The sequence below is a fragment of the Anabrus simplex genome, chromosome 1 (assembly GCF_040414725.1).
Source record: "Anabrus simplex isolate iqAnaSimp1 chromosome 1, ASM4041472v1, whole genome shotgun sequence".
NCBI classification, from domain to species: Eukaryota; Metazoa; Arthropoda; class Insecta; order Orthoptera; family Tettigoniidae; genus Anabrus; species Anabrus simplex.
This window is the reverse complement of record NC_090265.1, coordinates 972999531-973022918: the sequence shown is the minus strand read 5'-3', so window position 1 is coordinate 973022918 and position 23388 is coordinate 972999531. Positions and strand designations below refer to the sequence as shown.

The following is a 23388-nucleotide window of genomic DNA, read 5'->3' as shown; positions in this document are numbered from 1 at the left end:
GCGTATTATCCAAATATATTTCACCATTATTATTTAATTACCGTTCTTCAATATTCCTGTTAACGTCAATTCAAAATCAAGTTTTAATGTTGTGGCATTTTCCCCAGTTGAGCGCTTCGCTATTCTAACTGTCAATTTAAAAAATAGACATGCAGATATTTCTTTTAATTCTCGGTTATCATTATAATCACTATATATTCTCTCTTGCTGAGAGCAAAATAAGAGTCCAATGGGAGATAACTCTCATCCTTACCTCTCTCCATTCGTTGCGTGCAACGTTTCATTGACAGCTATTTCGTGCTCAGCCACTTAACGTACGAATGGAGCATTCATTCGTGAATGAGATTTTGAGGAAACATCGTTGAAATTAACCCTCTAAAGTAATGAATATAGAATTACTAATGTTTCTATTGTCGATTGCTAGTGAAAATAACCTTCTGTAAATGTGTTGTTGGTACGTTTTATGGTTGTGTCTTTTTAGGAATTTTCTTTCACTTAATGATTACCGTTGTACTCAATCTTCTACTTTTCTCAAATGTGCACGTAGAAGAAGTCAGATACTCGTGTAATTCTTCTCGGAATGTATTATCTGAGAAATGAAGCTTTGATATAATCATTTCGGTTGGATTTTACGATGTATTATGGCTGATTCGTCAACCGTTTGTGAACCTGTAAGGTGTTACAAAAAGAGTACTGCTTCTTTATCATTAAACATAAACTGCTTGCTAATCTAAGTATACTAATTGTGTGTTTTTATTTTTTTCTCTTCCTCAGATCCACCCGAGATAACAATGAGACCGCGGGACCAACAAGTAAAAGCAGGCGGCGTGGCTGCGTTCTACTGTGCGGCACGGGGTGATCCCCAGCCTACCCTGCAGTGGCGCAAAAACGGCAAACGCGTGTCCAGCACCCAATCGCGTTACTTGGTCCACGAGTTCCCCCAGGGCGGTGCGCTGCTCCGCATAGAACCAGTGCGCGCCGGTAGAGACGACGCTACCTACGAATGTGTTGCAGAAAACGGCGTCGGTGACGCGGTTAGCGCCGAAGCGGTCCTCACCGTCTACGAGAGTAAGTACCAAGCATTTACTATTTTATGAAGTACTGATACTATCTATAATTAAAATATATATTTTAAAACAATTGATTTGTTCATCATTTCGCTCAGTAAAAAGAGAAGAGGAAAACATACAAGTCAACTTGAGGAAGTGTAGTTTCGTATGGGTATGCGAAACGTGTGTGGAAGGCCAAACAAATCAGAAAAAAATAGTTGGTCATATAAAATATTATTATTAATCGTATGGTACACACTTACATTTATAGAAAACACACATAAAATAAAAACAAAAAGATAGTAGACACAGAGATCTAATTGATGTACAACATATAGATGTATTAAAAATTCTTCAGTTTCTGAAGTAGAAGGATGAAGCTCTGCGAGTAAACCCGGGAAGGGTCTGATAGAACACCTTGCACAACTTCTTTAAGTTGTTCTGAAATGGTTGAGAAGGGTTCACTCGTGGCGTTTTAAGTGTTAGCCAAGTGGTTGGCTACTTGGAGCTTGCCAAGGTGGCCATATCTTTTTATTCTCCTCAACCCTATAAGATTGATGGGTAATATACATATCTTCCAAGCGTTTCCGTTCTTTGACTAGCAGCTTTAAGTGACAATAGATGTAATTGCCTTTAATGTTGTCGATAAATTGCACGCTAGGTCTTTCTTCTATCTTCCATTTTCTCTTCAAACGGAATGGTGTACCAGTCAGAATGACGAAGCAAGTGTCAAACGAAGCTATTTCTTCTTTTGTTCAAGGTTTTTAACCAAAATACGTATCTCATTTGCTCTTTCGGGAACGTTCCCATTTGTGACTATTAGTCCAAAGTATTAGTAATAGTCAACGCCAGCACTACATCTCAAAGGCCTTGAGTTTCATCACTTCCGCTTTTCACAGGGTCCATGTTTCTCAGCCATAGCTTACAACACTCCATACAAAGCTTTTAACGAAGTGTTTACGTACCTCCATGCAGATGGTCTTAGATGTTAGTAGAGACTTACCTTTGAGAAAGCTCCTACGTCTGTGCAATATACGAGTAGTAAAGTAATCGTCATTTTCTCCCATTCGTTTTTATGTTCGAAAAGAAATACCGGACATGGCAGAATATGTTAACCATGATGGTCTTCTTGACGTTATAAAATCAAGATGTGTACTGAAAGTATTTCAGTAAAATGCAGCTATTGAATTAGGAATAATTTTCTTTTGGTTTTATATAATGGCATGTCGGATAATTAGCCAATCCAGCACAACGTGTCGATTACACACAGGAAGATCAGGAGTCCTTGTGCGAGAGCAAAGTAATGCGAATTCATCCTGAGCACTTTTGGGGACAGTCTTTCAACGGCAAAAGTGTCTTAAATTACACAGACCATACACTACTTTCTTTGAAGCGTGCGTGATCAGTTACACACACTCAGTGTGAGAATGAGAGATCTATGTTAAACTACAATAATTTAATCTTGGGATTCCTAAACAACTCTGCGTCAAACCAACACGCGTATTTCACTGAAACTAATCAGCAGAATCCTGTTAATCGTCCTACTCGGCGATGGCGAAACTTTTCAAGAGATAAATGAGTTGAGCGAAGGGATTTGATTTCATAGACATTGTTAATGCTGTATCAAATAATGAATAGTACTCTGTACCATCGGCGTGTTACGGTGATACATATTCTGCATTTGTGTTCAATTAAATACAGCCAAATCGGGAATAGAGCCGGGAACGAGAGGTACGACTGGAGATTATTAACTTTTGAGTGGAAAATCATAAGGGGCTATGTACGAATACCAGTATTCCTATATGGAAGGTAACGAGTCCATTTCTAATATATACCTGTATTACTTAAAATAAAAAAACCAATACAAACATAAATACAAAATAAGCAAATTTAAAAAAATGCATTTGGAACACAAAATAGTTTGTGAAAAGTAAAATGAACTCCTTTTTCTGGGAAGTAGTATTTTCTTTGTGTAGTGGCTTAGTTCCGTAACTCAGTGAGATCAATGCAACTCCAAGCTAATTCTCCATAGAAACTGCAGTATTGTTCCTCCAAATGTGGCAACATTACCAGGAAGTCCCGTTTTTCTCACCACTTATTTCGTTCACAAATTGCTGATCTTGCAGTAAGGTGAATTGTATATCATTAATGTTCACATCATTCTTAAATCTGAAGACGCGGCTCCCATCTTCGATATCAGAATGCGTCTATTTTACGAACACCACGCCTTTATCCTCTGATGTCACTGTCAACATCAGCCATTACGTTCAAAAAATAACAGCAGTAAAGTTGAAAAGAACTTATGACTGCAAATGTTATTGAACACACAGCCTTTTACATTTATAGGAGTTTTACAAATCGTTTGCAGTGAGATTAATAATAATAATAATAATATTGGTTTTACGTCCCGCTGCCAACGGCCGTAGCCGTGTTGAAACACCGGATCCTATGAGATCTCCGAAGTTAAGCAACATTGGGCGTGGTCAAGACTTGGATGGGTTGCCACGCGCTGTTTAGTTTAGTTTAGTTTAGTAATGTTTTATTTTATCTGGCAAGATTAAGGCCGTCCGCCTCTGTGGTGTAGTGGTTAGTGTGATTAGCTGCCACCCCCGGAGGCCCGGGTTCGATTCCCGGCTCTGCCACGAAATTTCAAAAGTGGTACGAGGGCTGGAACGGGGTCCACTCAGCCTCGGGAGGTCAACTGAGTAGAGGTGGGTTCGATTCCCACCTCAGCCATCCTGGAAGTGTTTTTCCGTGGTTTCCCACTTCTCCTCCAGGCAAATGCCGGGATGGTACCTAACTTAAGGCCACGGCCGCTTCCTTCCCTCTTCCTTGTCTATCCCTTCCAATCTTCCCATCCCCCACCTAGGCCCCTGTTCAGTATAGCAGGTGAGGCCGCCTGGGCGAGGTACTGATCATTCTCCCCAGTTGTATCCCCCGATCCGATGTCTGAAGCTCCAGGACACTGTCCTTGAGGCGGTAGAGGTGGGATCCCTCGCTAAGTCCGAGGGAAAAGCCAACCCTGGACATTAAACAGATTAAGAAGAAGAAGATTAAGGCCTTCAGGCCTTCTCTTCCATCTAACCAGGAACTTAAATATACACATATTACATTGTATTACTTACAATAACTAGATCTAATACAAAGTAAATTAATAATAATACAAGGATGGTGAGATTACATTAAGATGAAATAAATCAGATATAATAAAAGCATAAATTCTTAAAACTAATATCCTACATGTAAAAAAAAGAGGCAGTACATAAAATTAGATTTTAAAAACAAATCCGATAAGAATGGTGGGGGGAGGAGCGGAAAGGAACTGGCCACACTACCGTACGTAAACGCCGGCTCAGGCACACCCCTGCGGAGGTTCGGACCTGCCTTTGGGCAGAATACACCCTTACCTTACCTTACCTTACCTTACCTTACCGTACCTTATGTATGTATGTTCAGTCCGTCAGCGATGCCGCTGGTGGTATCCTCAACAGTTCTGCCATCAGCTGTCATAGATGGCCTAGGCATCACTGAAGAGGCGTACTAGGGAAATGAGGAGTGAGGTAGTTTCTCGTTGCTTTCCTCACCGAGCCAGAGTTGCTATTACATATCAGTCTGCCAAGCCCACTGAAATGCATACACCAAGCGACCCTATGAGCAACATTTTCACACCATTCATAGCAGGGACTGGCTGCATAAGGATTGGCATTACTAGCATCGCTCATACCTCAGTCACTTTCATATTGTCAAAACCAAGGATAAGACAGAGACAGATCTATGAAAGTAACAAAATTGCTCTAGCCTATACCAGAAGACATATTGCACTGTAAACACTGTAAACACCCTTACCTTACCTTACGTCCCACTAATTACTTTTACGGTTTTCGGAGATGCCGAGGTGCCGGAATTTTATTCCACATGAATTACTGTACGAGCCTGTAAATCTACCGACAGGAGGCTGCCGTATTTAAGCACTTTCATATTCCACCGGACTGACCTGGGATCAAATTCTTCAAGGTGTTCATTGAATTTAATACAGAGACCACTTTTTAGCAATGACGTATTTTTCTAGAAGGTATTACTTAGCCCCTTTTGGTTTTCCACTTTACAATTCGAGGACTATTTCTGGAGACAGAGAATATAGTTGATTGTGGTGTCCTTACGTTACGGTAGTGAAGTAAATGTTTTCCGCATTTTTCCCTTCGCCGTACTAGGGTAAATTTAAATCTGAGTTGTTATTTTTAAGGTTTCTTATGAAAAGCATATATATGTGTGTGTTCCACACACAGAAAGGCATCCAGTTTCATTCTTAAATCGAAGTTAAAACTGGTCTACAGATTTGATACAATGATTATTGCTTAGGTGTTGAAATGTTACTTTTCTGAATTCATTTTACCAAGAATGTTTCTGATATTACGTGTAAGTAGTTTGGAGACGGGTTGAAAAATAAGGAGCAAATTTAGGTGGGATTAGCACGTTTTTTCCTCTTAACAACATCTGCAGTTTTGGGTTGGAAGACGCCATACTGAAAAACTTAGTGAAAGGCTTAAAGGAAGTTAACAAATGATAAATGTACGCATGCGCATAAGTCCGATATCAGTTTACGAAAGAAGTGCTTCCTTTTCATTACGCTAGTACTTCCTAAACGATATACTTAATATATAAGTTACGGCGTCTCGTTCTTTGTTGGTAATGTTCGCAGCAATATATTAAATTGATTATTATTGTAGGTGGAAACTGAGATTCATCACCGATCATTTTTCATTTCGAATGCCAGTAAAATTCGTTGTGACCAAGCTCGATAGCTGCAGTCGCTTAAGTGCGGCCAGTATCCAGTAATCGGGAGATAGTGGGTTAGAGCCCCACTGTCGGCAGCCCTGAAGATGGTTTTCCGTGGTTTCCCATTTTCACACCAGGCAAATGCCGGGGCTGTACCTTAATTAAGGCCACGGCCACTTCCTTCCAGTTCCTAGGCCTTTCTTATCCCATCGTCGCCATAAGACCTGTTTGTGTCGGTGCGACGTAAAGCAAATGGCATAAATATAAATTCGTTGTGTGAAAGAAAATGTGAAACACATGGTTTGAATCACTCATCTTGGTCTATACTGCTTGCGTGTCACTCGAGATTAGTGGCACCAGCAGGAAGAGATTTAGAGCAATACTTAGAATTCAAGTCAGCCGTGTAATCTGACAATCCGGCAGTTCGCCTGATACGTATCCTGGTATGATTCTCTCACATATGATATCCTTCATTGTTTCTTGAAGGATAAATGGCCCATGGATAATGTTCGAAAAATACCATGAAGGTTAAAATCTCCGACCCGGCCGGGAATCAAACCCGGGACCCTCTGAACCGAAGGCCAGTACGCTGACCATTCAGCCAACGAGTCGGACTTTCTGAGCAATACAACAGGAAAACTCTTTTTGACTTACCCTCTCATGTAAGTGAATAGCTGCTATTACGTCAGCTAGTGACTAACTAATCGGTGTGGATAAGTTACAAATGAAAGTGAAGAGTAAGTTTCCCCTAATGCTTTTTAGGTGTAGAGATAAATCCAGTTCAAAGCTAAGAACACTTTTTTATTTCGGCATCACTTCGGTATTTTTCGACATAATCACCAAAATTATTCAATCCTTTAGTGTAGCGTAAAATGAGTGTCTCCTATCATTGACGATAAGGAGTAGTATCCTGCTCATTGAACGTCTCTAACTAATTCAGCGTCACACGTCCATTCTCCCGTACCGTTTTATTAGTGGTATTAACGATTGTGTTTGATGTCAAAGGACAGCCTTTCTTCCCTTCGTCTTTCACAGCCTCTGCACATTCACTGCATACTTGTTGGACGGTCATCACTTTCAATCCATTTACAGATATAATCCGCCTGTAAATGCTGACAGCTTCCATGTTTTATGCCCGAAAAAAAACCCAGATCATTATATAGACCTCCTCCGGTAACCACTCAATTAGTAACTTTGTCATTATCCAAATGTCTCTGTACCAAGGTTGTGTTTCATCAACTTGTGCATCTGTGCGCAATATATATCGAATACTACCTGAATCGCTTGATCGTGCGGGTTTATCGCGTCATCCGGGAACAGAGGCATGCATCGCGTTCTTACTGCTCGTGTCAGCTTGCTTCCGACGAGCTTATTGCATCAGGCGAACTGCCGGATTGTTTGATTAGGCTATCAGATCGCTAAAGTTATTAAATTTGCCGCGTGGATTGTAGATCGCCAAGCTAGACTAGAACGGCCAGTTACCATCCTGGCTCTGACCAGCCTAATGTCTGAACCACGTGTATTTACCTAATGACTAAGGTGCTAATATTTGTTTCGACGACATGCCTGTTGCCTTTTCACTAATGTACTGGATTGGTCGAGACAGCACGGCTACTGCACATTTCAACAAACATGGGGCGCTCTGACACTATGCAGACAAGCTAACACTGCTCGGCGAGCTAGAGATCAGTTCTCCGCAATAGAACCGAGCTTTCACTAGGTGCGAGAGCGTGATGCATACTTCTGTCCTGGACTGCAGTGATTTGGCGGGTCTCGCTGAGTGTGTTTCTATTGCCGAGGTTGGCGAGCTGGTCCCAGAACTGGAATTTTGTCCATATAAAAGTAGAACCAAAACTCTGTGTAGGATATAATGTGTTGTATCTATACTGCTATTAATAAGAGTTGGCGTGTGACATTTCTTAGAGGGAGGTCCGTTTACTGCCTGCCGAGGGGGGATAAAGGGAGTGGCTGTGTGGTTGCCGTGGAAACGAGGGTGGGGCGACTGCGGTTGCCATGGAGATAAAACTTCAGGGCAGCTCGTCTTGCTGGGAGTTGCCAAACCTGTCACTGTCACTGATAAGAACCTGATTGTTTGTATAAGAGTGATCGCAAATGGGACGACACCGGCTCGCCAGGTAGTCTACAACAGATCACAGCGGTCAGAATGAAGGAAGGAACAAGTGAGCCGGATGCGAGGGGTAAGAGCATGTAGAAAAGAATGCTGGAATGTGGCAACATCGTGAAATAGCACGTGCAATGCTCCTCCCTCTAACCTTACCTGTCAGACGCCAACTTTAGTTAAGTCTAGTATACGTGTGCAATGTTGTGAAATGATCTACTTCAAATAGATTAAATGTAACATCTTACTGAAACTTTTTCATATAAATTTTTCAAATTCTGTTAAAAATTGTCAGGTGGTGGTGATTTGAGAGGAAGTACAACTTTGGCAACCATTCTCTATAACACTAATCAGAGGGAAAAATGGAAGGGATCTGACAATTCGAAAAATGAAGATATCGACCAAAGAAAGGAAAGGACCACGAAGGGCGTGAAAATTAAAGATTCCCTAGGATTCGCAAACCTAATACCGTCAGGGTCGGAAAAGAACAAGAGTTGAGGAATGGAGGTCGGATAGGAGAGATGAAAGTGAGGAGCCTGGCACAAGTAATTGGAAGAAATGTCAGGACTCAGCTATGGACCCAGTGGTCGCCAACCCACGCTCCCAAGTTTAGAGCCCCTGGGGCCCTTTTAGTCGCCTCTTACGACAGGCAGGGGATACCGTGAGGATTATACCGCCGCCACCCTTTAACATTGTCAGGAATATAATTTGTGGTCAATATTTGGTATTCTCTTTACAAAGGATTAGTTAGGATCCATTTGAAATATTTTATTTTTATCAATCTTTTGTGTCAAATAACGAGAAACATTGCTCAGTGAGCTCCTAACCAGCACGCGTGGCGGAAAGAAGTTTAGTACTTTTTATCTTTTCGAGGTCCTTTACCGATTCCAAAAATGTATTCTTAAAGAAAAACTCAACGGCAAAACTGAGGTGGGAACGAGCTCACTTCTTTGTTTCTGAGCAATAAAATAATAATAATTTCGTGTGCTATTTCTAGCCGAGTGCAGCCCTTGTAAGGCAGACCTTCCGATGAGGGTGGGCGGCATCTGCCATTTGTAGGTAACTGCGTGTTATTGTGGTGGAGGAGTGTTATGTATGGTGTGTGAGTTTCAGGGATGTTGGGGACAGTACAAACACCCATCCCCCGAGCCACTGGAATTAACCAATGAAGGTTAAAATCTCCGACCCGGCCGGGAATCAAACCCGGGACCCTCTGAACCGAAGGCCAGTACGCTGACCATTCAGCCAACGAGTCGGACTTTCTGAGCAATACAACAGGAAAACTCTTTTTGACTTACCCTCTCATGTAAGTGAATAGCTGCTATTACGTCAGCTCTGTGGTATCAAGCTTTGTTGTGGGGTAATATCATGAACTCATGATATATATTCTTGTTACATAAAGAGTGTTTTCTGTTAATATTCGAGGGATTTTGTTTGATCATTGCATACATGTGTTCATGCTCTAGCTCAAGTAGAGTAATTTGTTATTGGAAGCGATCAGGTCAATTATGAAACCAGAACTTTCTCCGCCTTGTTGAGGCTGTACTAGTCTTACTTGTTTCTCGTATTTTAAAGACCAAATCCCACCCGTCTCGAAATTTGCGATACAAATTCAGTGAAAGTCGCATTGTATGGGTTTTATGCTCGTATGTGTGTTTGAGCTCAGATTAAAACTCAGAAGGTAAAGTGTTCGCAATTGTAGTCACGTTCTCTTCCAGGGTTACAGCCTTACCAGCACCAAATGTGCGTCGCGACCGGGTTGCGTCATAACTCCTTTTTACTGCTACTCTGTACTAAATACAGTATAATAATAATAATTAGCCACTGCACCTATATGAACCATAGGAAGGACCAACAGAAGGAGTAGAAATTATAGAACTAGTGGGCACTTTAAATGTATCTGTTTGGCAAAGAATGTAGGATATGTCAACCATGAGGATGTGTATTGTTTTATTATCTTTTTTTTTTACAAGTTGCTTTACGTTGCACCGACGCATATAGGTCTTATGGCGACGATGGGATAGGAAAGGCCTAGGAGTGTTGGGATTCAGAAATCTATTCCGTGTACACTTTGTTGTATTTTCATCTCTGTCAGTTTCAATAACTCGGTCTGCTTTATAGATGTATGTTTTTGTATCAAGCTAAGTGGATGTAATGGGTGATTCAGGAAGTACTGAACGTTTTCATTAGCCTCGCCTGTCTGTTAGCGGAATCCATCATCGTTGCTGTTCGTCATTCACGACTTTTAGTTGAGTATATTAGAATATTGTTTCTACTGTTTCCATAGCACATCGAAATCAGCTCATAGTTTGGGAGTTGCTTATAGTAATGAATGGTTTTCACGTCCCATTAGACACAGAATATGCCATGCCTGTGTTTATTATGACGATTCGATAGCCTAGCTCTGAGATCCTTTCCGTCTTTATTCCAGAACTAGCAAATGTACCCGTGCTTCGCTACGGTATTCTACATTGTATACGGATTTCTCCGAAAATTACTGTAAAGGCAGTGAATAAGATTGCATTGAATTGCATGTCTCTTAGCGCTATCAGACAAACAAAACAGGAAGGACGCCATACGTTGTTTCCGGTGTAAGGTATGCATTGGGGAGGTTTCGAGGATAATGATAGGCCACATTTTGCTACTGCTATTCACAATCAAGTTCGGGAGTTTCTACTATAACGGCAGGGTCACTTGGCAACTGCCATTCACAATAGAGATGGAGACTTTTCAGTATAAAGACAGGCTCCTTTTCGTAAAGCCAGTCACAATCGAGTTGGAGAGATTTGATTATAATCGAGAAATGCAGCGCTATCTAACGTATCAACTGTCGAGACACGATAATAAGTCATAGGACGAAAGTTGTAGATCTCTCCAAATTGAACGGCGATTGTGCTATCTGTTTTGTAATACGACTTACCAGTCACGAGCGAGACATCGGGAAGTGCAGACGTGTGAGTAAGACGAGGTGCGCAATATGGGAATAACGCTACAGCAATACAGGATGAGAATTGGAAGATGGCATGGTGCAAGAGGGAGTTGGAAGGAAGGTGGACCTGAGAGAGGGAGAGAAATTAGTGGTTATAAAGGACGGTTGGAGATGATGTTGTGTGCGGCGGTGATTGCGACAATGCTGGTGGTAGGAGGTATAGAAATGAACCCGGGGCCAAACCAGGGACCGTTCGGATGGGAGGAACTTGAAGAGATCAAGAGAGTGGTGAAGGAAGCGAGTAAAGGAGATGAAATAAAGGAAATGATGCAGGAACACCAGGCAAACCAAAAGCAGGAGATGAAGGACTTAAAAAATTTTATAAAAGAAGAAATTGGTGGGCTAAATGGTAAGGTAGTGGAGATAGAAGATGAGTTGGGAAGCTTGAAAAAGAAGGTGGTGGTACTGGAAGAGGAATTGACAGCAATGAAGAGAGAAGTGAGGTTAGCGAGGAGCGAATCAGCAAGAAAAAATGTGTTTGTGTATGGTGTACCTGAGGAAGGAACAGAATCAAAAGTGGAATTAGTATTGAAAGTGGTGGACATAGTTTCGAACAAAATGAAGATAAACTTTTCTGAAGTTGATATAGATGATATATATAGAGTAGGAAGAAACAAGGGTCATAGGCCGGTGAAGTTAAGGCTAATTTCAACCCTGATGGCAGATATACTTCTTAGAAATGCTGGAAATCTAAAAGGATCGAACATTTATTTGAAAGCTGAGACAGAGAAAGAAGACAGGTTGCGGTTGGATGTCTATAAGCGGCATATTTGGCGGGCTAGAGCTCAGGGATTGCGAACCAAGATTGTGGGGAGGTGTCTGGTAACTTCAGGCAGAAATTGGTCGCGATCGTGGACTCAGGAGGAACTGCTGAGGATGGAGAAATGTGAGGAGGAAATGAGTTGCAGAAATCGAGAGCAGGGCGACATCAGTATGGAGAAGGAAGAGAGAAGACGGGACTGCGGTGTCAGCGGTCAGGTGGCGGAGACAGCAGAGTCCTTGGTGAGTCAGAACAACCCAGGAAGGAGTGAATCAACAAGTAGGACACTAGTCCGAAGTGAAGTGGATACAGGTAGTGAAGAGGTGACGGGAAGGAAAAGCAGTCAGGGTAGTGACTCAACCTCCCCGAATAAGAGAAATGCAGAAAGAAACCTGGAGAGAAAACAGGCGTTGAATAAGGCGAGATCGTTAAGTTTAAAAGATCTATGGGGTGGGAAAAAAGGCTCTGGCACGGAAAAGGGGAGGATTGGGGGGGAGAAGAAAGGGAAGGAAGGGGAGAGTGACGTGGTGGAGCCAAAAGGAAGAATTACGAGAAGTAAGGGGGGAAGTGGTGAAACGCAGGATAGAGAGGGAGGGGGAGGAAATAAATAACTAGAGATGGCGATAGGGGTGTTGAATATTGAGGGATTGATGGGGAAGTTAGGAAATAGGGAAATTGTGGATCTAGTGAAAGATTTTGAGATAATTGCGCTAGTAGAGACGTGGTTAGGGAAAGGGGTTGAAATTACATGGGACGGTTATAGAGTAGTTAACGTGTTAAGAAAAAAAATAGGGAAGAGAGGCCGAAATCCAGGGGGCATAGTAGTTTTAATAAGAAATGAGGTAGCGGAATGGGTGGAGACGTTACAGACTGGGGTAGAAGGGGTAGTGTGGCTGAGAGTAAAAATGGGGAAGGGGGCAACGGAAGCAATTTGTCTGGCACTGCTGTATAACCATCCGAGCGATTCAGTTTATGCTAATAAATATTTTTTTGACGAATTGATTGAAGAAATAAATACAATTAAAGGGATATATGTAGAAGATGGGATGATCTTATTGGGGGATTGGAATGCGAGAGTGAGCAATAGGGTACCGGTGTACGGGAAAGAATTAAAAGTAGAAGGGGAACTGCAAAGGCAGAGTAAGGATAATGTTGTAAATAGTTATGGAGAAAGGTTATTACAGCTGTGTGCTATAGAACATTTATTTATTTTAAATGGATGGATGAAGGGGGATAGTGTGGGAGAGTTGACGTATATTACAACAAATGGAGGAAGTGCAGTGGATATAGGAATAAGCTCAGAGATAGCGTTAAGGAGAATAATAAGTTTTGAGGTGTTAGAATGTGGGTTAACGGAACATATGCCTATCAAAATAAAATTGAGAACTTTGGTTGCGGATGAGAAGGGAAAGATGGAGGAAAGTAGGGAGAGATATAGGAATGGTGGATGGAAGTATCTATGGGATGACAATACTAAAGAGAAATTGGGACGACATTTGAAAGAGGAGGGAGATATATTAAGGGTAGGAATTGAAAGGGCGGTAGAAGAGAACGACATGGATAGCGTGGTAAAATTAATAGAACTCCCTGTATGGAGGGTAGGAAAGAAAGTAAGGAGGAGGGTAGAGAAAAAAAGAATAAAATGAATGGATGGTTTGATGAAGAATGCAGGAGGAAACGTGAGGTTGTAATGAGAGCCCTAGCGGAGTTTAGGAAGGAAGGTGAGCAAGAAAAGAGGAAGGAATATTGTAAATTGAGAAGGGAATATAAGGAGATATTGAATGAGAAGAAAAGAGGATGGAAGGAGGCAGAAGCTAATAAAATAAATAGATATTGTAGAGAGAAGAAATTTGAGAGGATATGGGAGGTAATAAACAAGATCAGAAGTACGAAACCGGTGGGGAAGGGGGATAAAATAGGAGAAAACGAATGGCTTAGGCATTTTAAAAGGCTTTTAGAAGGGGAGGGGAAATTGGGTAGAGAATTAGACAAGTCATATATAGGAAGTGAATTGGAGGTAGGCATTACAATTTTGGATGGGGAGATAACAAGTCAGGAGGTAATTAGAGTATTAAAAAATGCTAGACCCAAGGCTGCAGGAGGTGTGAACGATATTCCCAATAGTGTATGGAAGGAGGTTGGGGCAAATGAATCGATGTTGAGGGGGATCGTGAAGTTCTTTAATAGGTTGCTGGAAAAGGGGAAATTTCCTAGAGAATGGAGGAAGGGGGTATTATGCCCTATTTATAAAAATAAAGGAGCTAGGAGCGATCCTAACAACTATAGAGGAATTACACTCCTAGACTCGTTGTCGAAGGTGTACACAGGGGTTTTGGCGAATAGGATAACAAGATGGGCGGAACAGTACGGTAGGATATCTGAGTTCCAAAATGGATTTAGGAAAGGAAGGTACACAGTCGATAATGTTTGGATTCTGGACACTTTGATTACAAAGTATGTGAGGATTGCAGGGCGTAAATTATATGTAGCAGCGATTGATTTAGAAAAAGCCTTCGATACGGTCAGTAGGGAGGCGCTATTTTTGAGACTAAGGGAGGTTGGAATGTCAAAAAAAATGAGGGTGGCAATACAGACAATTTATGAGGAAGTGTTTGTGATGATTAAATTGCAGGATGGAAGGTTGAGTAAGTGTTTTGAATCTAAGAGTGGGGTGAGACAGGGGTGTAAACTATCCCCGATATTATTTATATTATTTATAAATAATATTTTAGAGGGTCATGGTGGAGAGGCTTGGCAGTGCCCTTGGATAGGAAAAATGGAGGTTCCGGGGTTGTTATTTGCGGATGACCTATTGATTTTGGCTTTGACGGAAAGGGGATTGCAAAAAGGGTTGGACAAGGTAGTTGAGTATACTAGGAAGTGGTCTCTCAAAGTAAATGCAAGGAAGACTCAGATAATGGTATGTAGGAAAAGGGGTGGAAGAAAGAATAAGGAAGTTTGGAGGCTAGACCAGGAAAATATTAGACCAGGAGTAAAAATGGAATATCTAGGTGTAATAATTAGTAAGAATGGTTCTTGGAAAAATCAGTGTAGGAACGCAAAATTCAAAGGTAGAGGAGCTCTTGCGGTAGTGGGGGTTTTAGAGAAGAAGTTCCCAAATGTTAAATACAAAATTCAGAAAACGGTGTTCAAATCACTGGTAATGGGCAAAATGCTATTTGGGGTCGAAGTATGGGGAATGGAGGAGGGCAGGGGTGAACTAAACCAGGTGGTGGCGAAATTTAGCAAGATTATGATGGACCTACCGAACTGTACAGCCAATGCCGGTGCCAGATTAGTCTGTAAAGAATCGATAGAGGTTGAAATAGCTAAGAGGGTGTTTAAGTATTGGATTAGATTGGAGGAAGGGAAGGGCGGGGCATTAGTACAAGAAACGTTTAAGTTTCAGAAAGGTATGACGAATGAAGGTTACTGGGTGAATAAGTGCAAAAAATGGTTACAACAGGTTGGTTTGGGGGAATATGGAGAGGCCTGGGGGGGTGGTAGGAATAAATGGGTATGGGAAAGGATAAAGGGAAGACTACTAGATATTGAAAGACAGGGCTTAATAGGGGAATGTAGAGAAAGAGTCTCTTTATCAGTATTAAATAAATTGGTGGAAGTAATAAACCCGAAAACGGAGTTTGAGGGTAGAAGGGATAAGAGAGGTCTGTATTGGTGGGTTTTGGGGGTGCCGAGGAACAGGGGATGGGTAGGCAGTGAGAATAGTGATAGATGTGTGTTATGTGGAGGGATGTGGGAGGATCTGCATATTTTTAATCAATGCCGAGCTTTGGAGGAGATAAAGATTAAACTACTGAGTAAGAAGGAGCTGGATTTGATAGGGGAAAGTTATAAGATGACATCTTGGTTATGTAGAGAGTGGGAGAAAGGAACGAATATAGCGAAATTCTTAAATGTGGCCAGAGCTATATTTATAAAGAAATTGAGGGAGTAACAGGGGATGTGCAGATAATGTGGTTCTTGCCGAGGGAGGAAGGGGGAGGGCATTCTGCTCAGAGGAATGGATATCCGCCCTGAGCAGATGCGGGAAGGGGATGATATCAGAAAAGGGGGCTGTAGTGTTAGGGGAAAGGGGGTGAGCACCTTGCCCTGTGGAAAAGGTGATCCGCCTGGGGCAGGGTGTTGGGAAGTAGATAGGGAAGTAGCAGGAGGGGAGGAGGTGATAGATTAATGACTTCTGGAATATGAGAGCAGAGGTGTATAAGAGAAGAGTTGGTAACAAGGGAAAGACTGAGAAAATTAGGTAAGAGTTGAGAATAGGGGAGGTTGAGTTGGCTTGAGGGTAGTGTAAATTTAAGAAGCTGTTCTATAGTTTAAGTTTACCGTGGATGGTAGTAATGAAGCTTAGGTAAAAAAAAAAATGAAAAAAAAAAGTAGTGAGATGGCTGAGCGAACTAATGAACTTGGAATGGAGTACTATTTGTTTGTGTGTATATGAGGTGTAAAAAAAAAGTATTTGTGTGAGGAGGGAGGATAAAGATGGTGTGTGTAATAGTAATTTAGATAGATTAAGGGGGACTGTAGTTAAGGAGAAAATGTTGGAAGTATAAAAATTAAGTTTAACAGTTTGAGGCAAGTGTGGTGTTGTAGATTGTGAAGACTGAGTGAACTGATGGACTTGGAATGGAAACTGTCTGTTTGTGTGTAAGTGAAAAAAAAAATTGTTGATGTTTAAGTCTTAAGTGCAAGAAGGTGAGATGTAGTGGGCAGGAATAGTGCGAGAGAGGAGAAGGTGGCGTATCAAGGGAAGAGGGAGGGGTTGGGGGCTTGACCCAACCCAAAGAAGCTAGGCTTAGCATGTCTGCACGGCAAGAAAAGAAAAAGAAGAGGGAAGGTAGTGAGCTGACAATGAATAGAGAAGGTGTGACGTATATAGCGGAAGTGTGTGACAAGCCATGTGATGGGTCGGGTTTCCGCCAAGCTGGCTTGGCACACATGGTAGGTAAGGAATACATTGTCAGCAGGTGTAGGTGAGAAATAAGATCAGTTCTCACGTGGCGAGGCTGGTCCCTGCGATCAACGGGTTGGTGGGCATGTATTCCATACCAGGGCTGACGCAGAGACCGGTCTACTATATATATTTTTTTCTAGGTGGTTGGTAGGAATAGGGGAATAGGGAAATAGGGTAATTTGTAGTGCGGTGCTTTCTGCACGTTTGCCGGCTATCCGCGTGCGTGTGGGAGGACACTGAGTAGATTTAGAGGTAAATAATTTAGCTAAGTAGTTTTAGGAGAGATGTAGTGCCTAGTGTTTGTTTGTTTGTTCTTTTGTTTTTGGGTTTCGCTCTGTCTGTCTTTATTACCTGTAAAGCCGATGGTGTATTCTAGGGTGGGTAATAAAGATATGTATGTATGTATGTATGTATGTAATACGACTTACCGTTTAGCCACCAATTATCCCGAAACAAAGGTCTGCACCATCATTAAAATTATATCCATATTTCGATATTTTCCGGGGCCAAAAGTTCTACATTTCAACAGTTTGGAATTCTTCCTCAAAGAAAAGATTGTCCAGGTTTTGGGATTAGCACTTGCATATTTGTGGAGTAATTAAGGAAGTAATACAGTTAAGAAAGTCGAAATTAATAGAAAATAGGATTATAAGAGGACAGCCGGATAGGACAAATATGTAAATACCAAGTGGTTGTATTAGAAAATAAAATGTCCCTCAATAAATTGTGATGGTATGAGTTACTGTTTATAAGAAAGCGGTAACAGAGGAGAAATTTAGGTTCAGGGATTCTTAGGTAAACAGATAAGAAGACAACTTGTGGTGTTATTCCTTAAGCCTAAAGAAGCAAGACAGAGGCAAGAAATTAAAGCGGAAAATAGAAGTAGAATAGAAATACAGAAAAAATTGTAGCAAATGCCAAAAAATACCTTACGGTGTGAAATAATGGGCTGCACTTCGCTGTACTATTCAAATATTAACAGCGCCCCTCAGTGCTATTCGAGGACGTTTGTAACCTACAACGGTATTCCGCCAATATACCAAAGAATGGCCGATGGACGTCTCTCTTGCTTCCTACCCAAGGAACAACCACGAGTTTACAGGAATGATGACGAAAATAGCAATATGTTACTTCTCTGTTACTTCTCTGCTGGCAAGCAGTCGGAGACGTTGCCATGGTAACCTGTAGGTTCGTTGTCGGTCTGTCGGTGACTCAATTGAAAGCATGAGACCCGCAGAATGTAGTAATTTTCCCCGTCATTTGAAGAGTAAGCGAAGTTATATACATAACGAAAGTTGTTTATAATGAAGGGACATTTCACATATAGTCAACGGATTTTACAGAAAATCAATAGTATAAGAGAAAATTGAAGGAAACTTTTCTGGTTTTCCTATAAACCTCCGGTGTATTTAGAGAATTATATATCGTATGCATATCAAAACCTTCCCTGGGATGAGTGAGTATACTCTAAATATGAAGTTTGGTCAAGATCTATCCAGCCGTTTCGCCGTGATGGTAGAACATACAGACATGAAAAATAAAAACAACTGATACGATCTTAAGTTGACCTAAAATGGATATATCTGAAAAATTGGCTAAACAAACGAAATTGCAGACAGTGGACCCCTTACAACTTTATATATATATAGACTGTGAAATACGGATGCCAACTTTCCGACTCTTATGAGTAATACTTTCAGAAGATCACCATACAATTGACTTCACCAGGATACAAACCAATCAAGTTCCACACCCGGACCTACTTTATAGAGTTTACTAAGTTGTTCCACTAGAGGAAATCTGAACTGAAAGTGTACCAGAAAACCGTATGCTCTAGTTCCAGGTAGCAACACGAGCTTTTTGGAGCATCTCCAAAAGTAATTTAATTAAACAGAAGCGACCTGCTAGCCGGCAAACCACAAGACTCGAAAACACGGCTGCTGACCAAATGTCATATCACTTGTTCATGAAGAAAGAAGAGCTTTTCACATCGAACATGTTGCCAGAAACTTTTGGCTACATCAGTGTTTAGATTACACTCTAAGCATGCGAACACTATGCTGAATGTGAAAGGAGATAAAATTGTTGAGATTATTTGAGCGGAAAGGAACAGGCCACCTTACGGTACGTAAACTCCTCTGCGGAGGTTCAGACCTGCCTTTGGGCAGAATACACCCTTACTTTACATCTGAATAACAGACCTAGAGGCAGATTTTAATTTTATTTATAAATACTATAAAATCCCTGCAGTAGTGCGCCTATTTTTGCGCGACCTAATCTCTAGAACCCAAGAACGGATTTTAATGTACTTTTCACCGTTGTGTAGAGATTTTATTGAGGAAGAGTTAGGTGTATAAACCATTAATATATCACAAAATGAAGCCGAGTAGTGGCGTCTTTATTGGTGGAAGTTAAAGAGAAAACGGCTACCCGAGGGCTTTCTTGATTGCGTTCCCTAAACCGCGAGCCATAGATGCTAAGAATGCGTGGAGGAATTATTGAGTATAAGAAGCTCTGGTAGGGAGGGGGGGGGGAGTCCGTGACAATATGTACCTATCAATAAAAGGGAGCCCTTGAAAGAGTGATTATGTTATAGTTTGCATTATAGAATCTATAAAATTAGAAATCATGAAATGAAATGTCGTATGGCTTTTAGTGCCGGGATATCCCAGAACGGGTTCGGCTCGTGCAGGTGCAGGTCTTTCTATTTGACTCCCGTAGGTGACCTGCGCGTCGTGATGAGAATGAAATGATGACGAAGACAACACATACACCCAGCCCCCGTGCCACTGGAATTAACCAATTAAGGTTAAAATCCCCGATCCGGCCGGGAATCGAACCCGGGACCCTCTGACCGTTCAGCCAACGAGTCGGACATTAGAAATCATATTTTCAGATTAACAAAATAAATCATTCACTTCAATAATCTTATTGAGATAAAAACACCCTTTGCAATATATAATTTGTATTTACTGTTTTTGAGTTATCGTCGTATAGTTGAAAGCACAAGTATGGTTTAAATATCACACGAAATGAGCGAACTAACAGGCAGGCGGCTAGAAGGGCCGCACTGAGCAACGTACAATACATGTATATATAAGGAGGAGGAAATACAACTAATGTTTACAACGAAATCTTATCAGGTCTATTGCCGTTAATTCAAAATCGCTTTCGTCCAAAGCCGAGGCGCCTCGCTAGTAGATTGTAAGTGGTACCCATGCACTTCACTTCATGTACAAATTGCAATTAATTTTAAGAGAAAAATTCGACAATAAATGCGTATTGCGAACAGAATGAACCGTGTTACTTGATAATATTAATGAGCAAGTGAGAGCTACTTCCATAGTGTTTATGAAATGAAAGGGCTAAAGGTCATCTCTTTGAAAAAATAGTTTTCCACTAGGTGAAGGAATGCTTAAACTTGCAAACATGCTCTTTTGGCCCTGCACGGAAATTCTGGAGCCTCGTACCTCCTCCAGCTTAGCTTTTTTTGGGAACATAGGGAATTTTCGATTTTTATAGGCATATTGGTATCACGCTTTATGTTCCTAGGGTCCATGGAGCCTGGAAGTGGCTCATTATTCATCTTTATTTTAATTTTTATATCTACCTTTATACTTTAATACTTTTTAACTTCCATAATTATTTTTATTAACTTAGCCGGTGGTTTAACGTCACACTCGTATAGGTTTTCAGTTACGATGAAACTGAACACAGGGAAGAATGCGGTCTTGGTATAGCTCGAAAATTTGCCTGATGTGGAAATGGTCAACCACGGAAAACCATTTTCAGGGCTGCCAATGGTGAGGTTCAAACCCATTATCTCTTGATTTAAATCTTACAGGTACGTGGCCAATACCACACAGCCAACTCACATAGTAATTCTCCATTTATTTACTATATATATTTCTAGTTGATTGTACGTATTTCAGATCTCGCTTTAATCAAAATGAAGCAAATAGTACTTTAGAAAAGGACAAAGGGTCAGATGGAGCGTTTCTTTCTTATTAGTGATTGTGTGTAAACACGGAGAAATTTTGTGTCATGTTTCATATTTCTTCCCTCTGAATATTTGAGTTTCTCTTCTTTGGTATAGAATATCGCACTGCCTGTATCATTCCAGTTCAGCACACTTCGTACCTCACCATACAAGAACAATCATTTATAGTCGTCTTCTTCAAGTCTTGATAATTCGAGGAATGCTTCCCTCTTAAAGAGTCGACGAATGAAAATATTATTTGTACTGTGTAACTCAGAAAGAATCTTATTAGAGTCTTTATGCTCGACGATGTCGAAATATAAATATGATATGTCAGAAAACTGAATCATAATGAGGCTCATTGTGATACAGGTTCTCCACCAATCAGAGTTCAGATTTTCATTATGATACAGGTTCTCCACCAATCAGAGTTCAGATTTTCATTATGATACAGGTTCTCCACCAATCAGAGTTCAGATTTTCATTACAATACAACTGTTTTGACTAACTATACTAGACTTAACTAAAGTTGGTGTCTGACAGGTAAGGTTAGAGGGAGGAGCGCTGCACGTGCTATTTCACGATGTTGCCACATTCCAGCATTCTTTTCTACATGCTCTTACCCCTCGCATCCGGCTCACTTGTTCCTTCCTTCATTCTGACCGCTGTGATCTGTTGTAGACTACCTGGCCAGGCGGTGTCGTCCCATTTGCGATCACTCTTATACAAACAATCAGGTTCTTATCAGTGACAGTGACAGGTTTGGCAACTCCCAGCAAGACGAGCTGTCCTGAAGTTTTATCTCCATGGCAACCGCAGTCGCCCCACCCTCGTTTCCACGGCAACCACACAGCCACTCCCTTTATCCCCCCTCGGCAGGCAGTAAACGGACCTCCCTCTAAGAAATGTCACACTCCAACTCTTATTAATAGCAGTATAGGTAAGGATACCATCGCACTTGCTCTCAACGCACTAGCTTCGCACATGTTTCCAAAATCAAACATGTCGGACACACATATTAACATCAATGCACCTTCTACTTTCAGTATTCCACAACCATACGGCACATTACCGCAAATTCACTTCACCAACTGTACAATAAACAATTTGGTTTTGAAATAAAGCTAGGTTATGATAACCTTCTACCAAAGCTTTGAAAACATATGACATTGTCAAGGTCTCTGATCCACTCACGGAAAATCAATAACCCAGCGCAAGCGCTCTGCGCTCTGTTGAGTAAACTCAATGTGCCAAGCGACATCTCGGCAGACATTTATGATTTTTTTTTAAAGTAGAGTTTTAATTATCGTCGAGCATAAACAGTCGTATGCAACTCGCATAGCGAAGTTTCGCTCGTTTTATAAACATACTCGTGTCTTAATTATTGCCATTATAGGCTTGTTGCATAATGTACTATTACGTCTCACTCGACGTACAGTAGCTTACGCCAGAGAGTAGTAGAGGAGTCTAGGGAGCCACACCATGGTTTGAACCCTGGTAAACCGAGCTCGATAGCTGCAGTCGCTTAAGTGCGGCCAGTATCCAAAATTCTGGAGAAAGTGGGTTCGCACCCCACTGTCGGCAGCCCTGAAGATGGTTTTCCGTGGTTTCCCATTTTCACACTAGGCAAATGCTGGGGCTGTACCTTAATTAAGGCCGCGGCCACTTCCTTCCCATTCCTAGCCCTTTCCTGTCCCATCGTCGCCATAAGACCTATCTGTGTCGGTGCGACGTAAAGCAACTAGCAAAAAAAAAAAAAAAAAAAAGTTGCACATTTTCACTACAGGGAAATTGAACTAAGTTGATATTTAGAGAGCAGCATATATGTACAACATTTACAATATTCTTTCTCTCCTGTGACATTCTCACAAACGCGCTTTCTCCCTTTGACACAGACATACACATATTCATTCAAGTAATGCTCTCATTTACTAATACAGGAATTAATTTATATTATGTTCTTTATGACATGTCTAAATTTTGTTGAATGCAAGCTTTTGGTTTCCGCCGACAGCGAGTTCCATGATCGCGCAGAGCGATCTTAGAACACACTTATACGTATAAGCAGCGACACCCTGTCGTCTTTGAACTGTACTGTATACAAGTGACAGCCAATGGAAGAAGTCAGTAGCAGTGTAGCAGGCGAAATATTTTCGGAAATATAATCAGATCGATTGCCATCGTTTTAATGGAAGGGAGGGTGCTCGCAGGAGTTATTTAACGTACCGAAAGCTAATGACACACAGGTATTGCATTTAAGTACTCTAAAGTACTATTGACGTCAGCTAGCATCTAACCCGCTATGGTGGGAACAGAAGAATGGTGATTAACTGAATTGCTTATCTCTGTTATACATCGAATGGGTGATGCAATTCAACATGGGCTACTGTGTTTGCAGAATAGAAAGTGAATGATTTAAGAAGAGGGGGTATAAAGAGTCACAGAAAAATGTTGGTCCCAACAACCTGAGCCTGCTCGAGATTTATTTCGCACCCAGAAACACGTGTCGTTAGTTAAAAATGGCGTACGGCCAAAACTCATAAACTATAACGCCTATATACATAACAGCTCTCTCTCTCGAGACACTCGCTAGCAAATAATTTACCTTCTGTTATAGTGAGCAGAAGTCGGATCATGGGCAGAACGCTGTACTTCTCTTACATTTCGTCTGATATTGCCTTTGGTCCGTTCAATCCATTGTCAGAGAAGAATGTGTAAAGCATCTTGAAGGCAAAAATGTA

General features: G+C 41.3%; 1 protein-coding gene across 1 annotated transcript in view; it reads left to right on the top strand.

Moving 5' to 3' along the window:
- The window catches only part of Lar (tyrosine-protein phosphatase Lar), a 2342166-nt gene that overhangs the window by 1642610 nt on the left and 676168 nt on the right, over positions 1–23388 (top strand). The window contains exon 7 of the mRNA XM_067136814.2: positions 775–1068. Within this exon, the coding sequence (XP_066992915.2) occupies positions 775–1068 (294 nt within the window). The remainder of the gene's footprint in view (positions 1–774; positions 1069–23388) is intronic.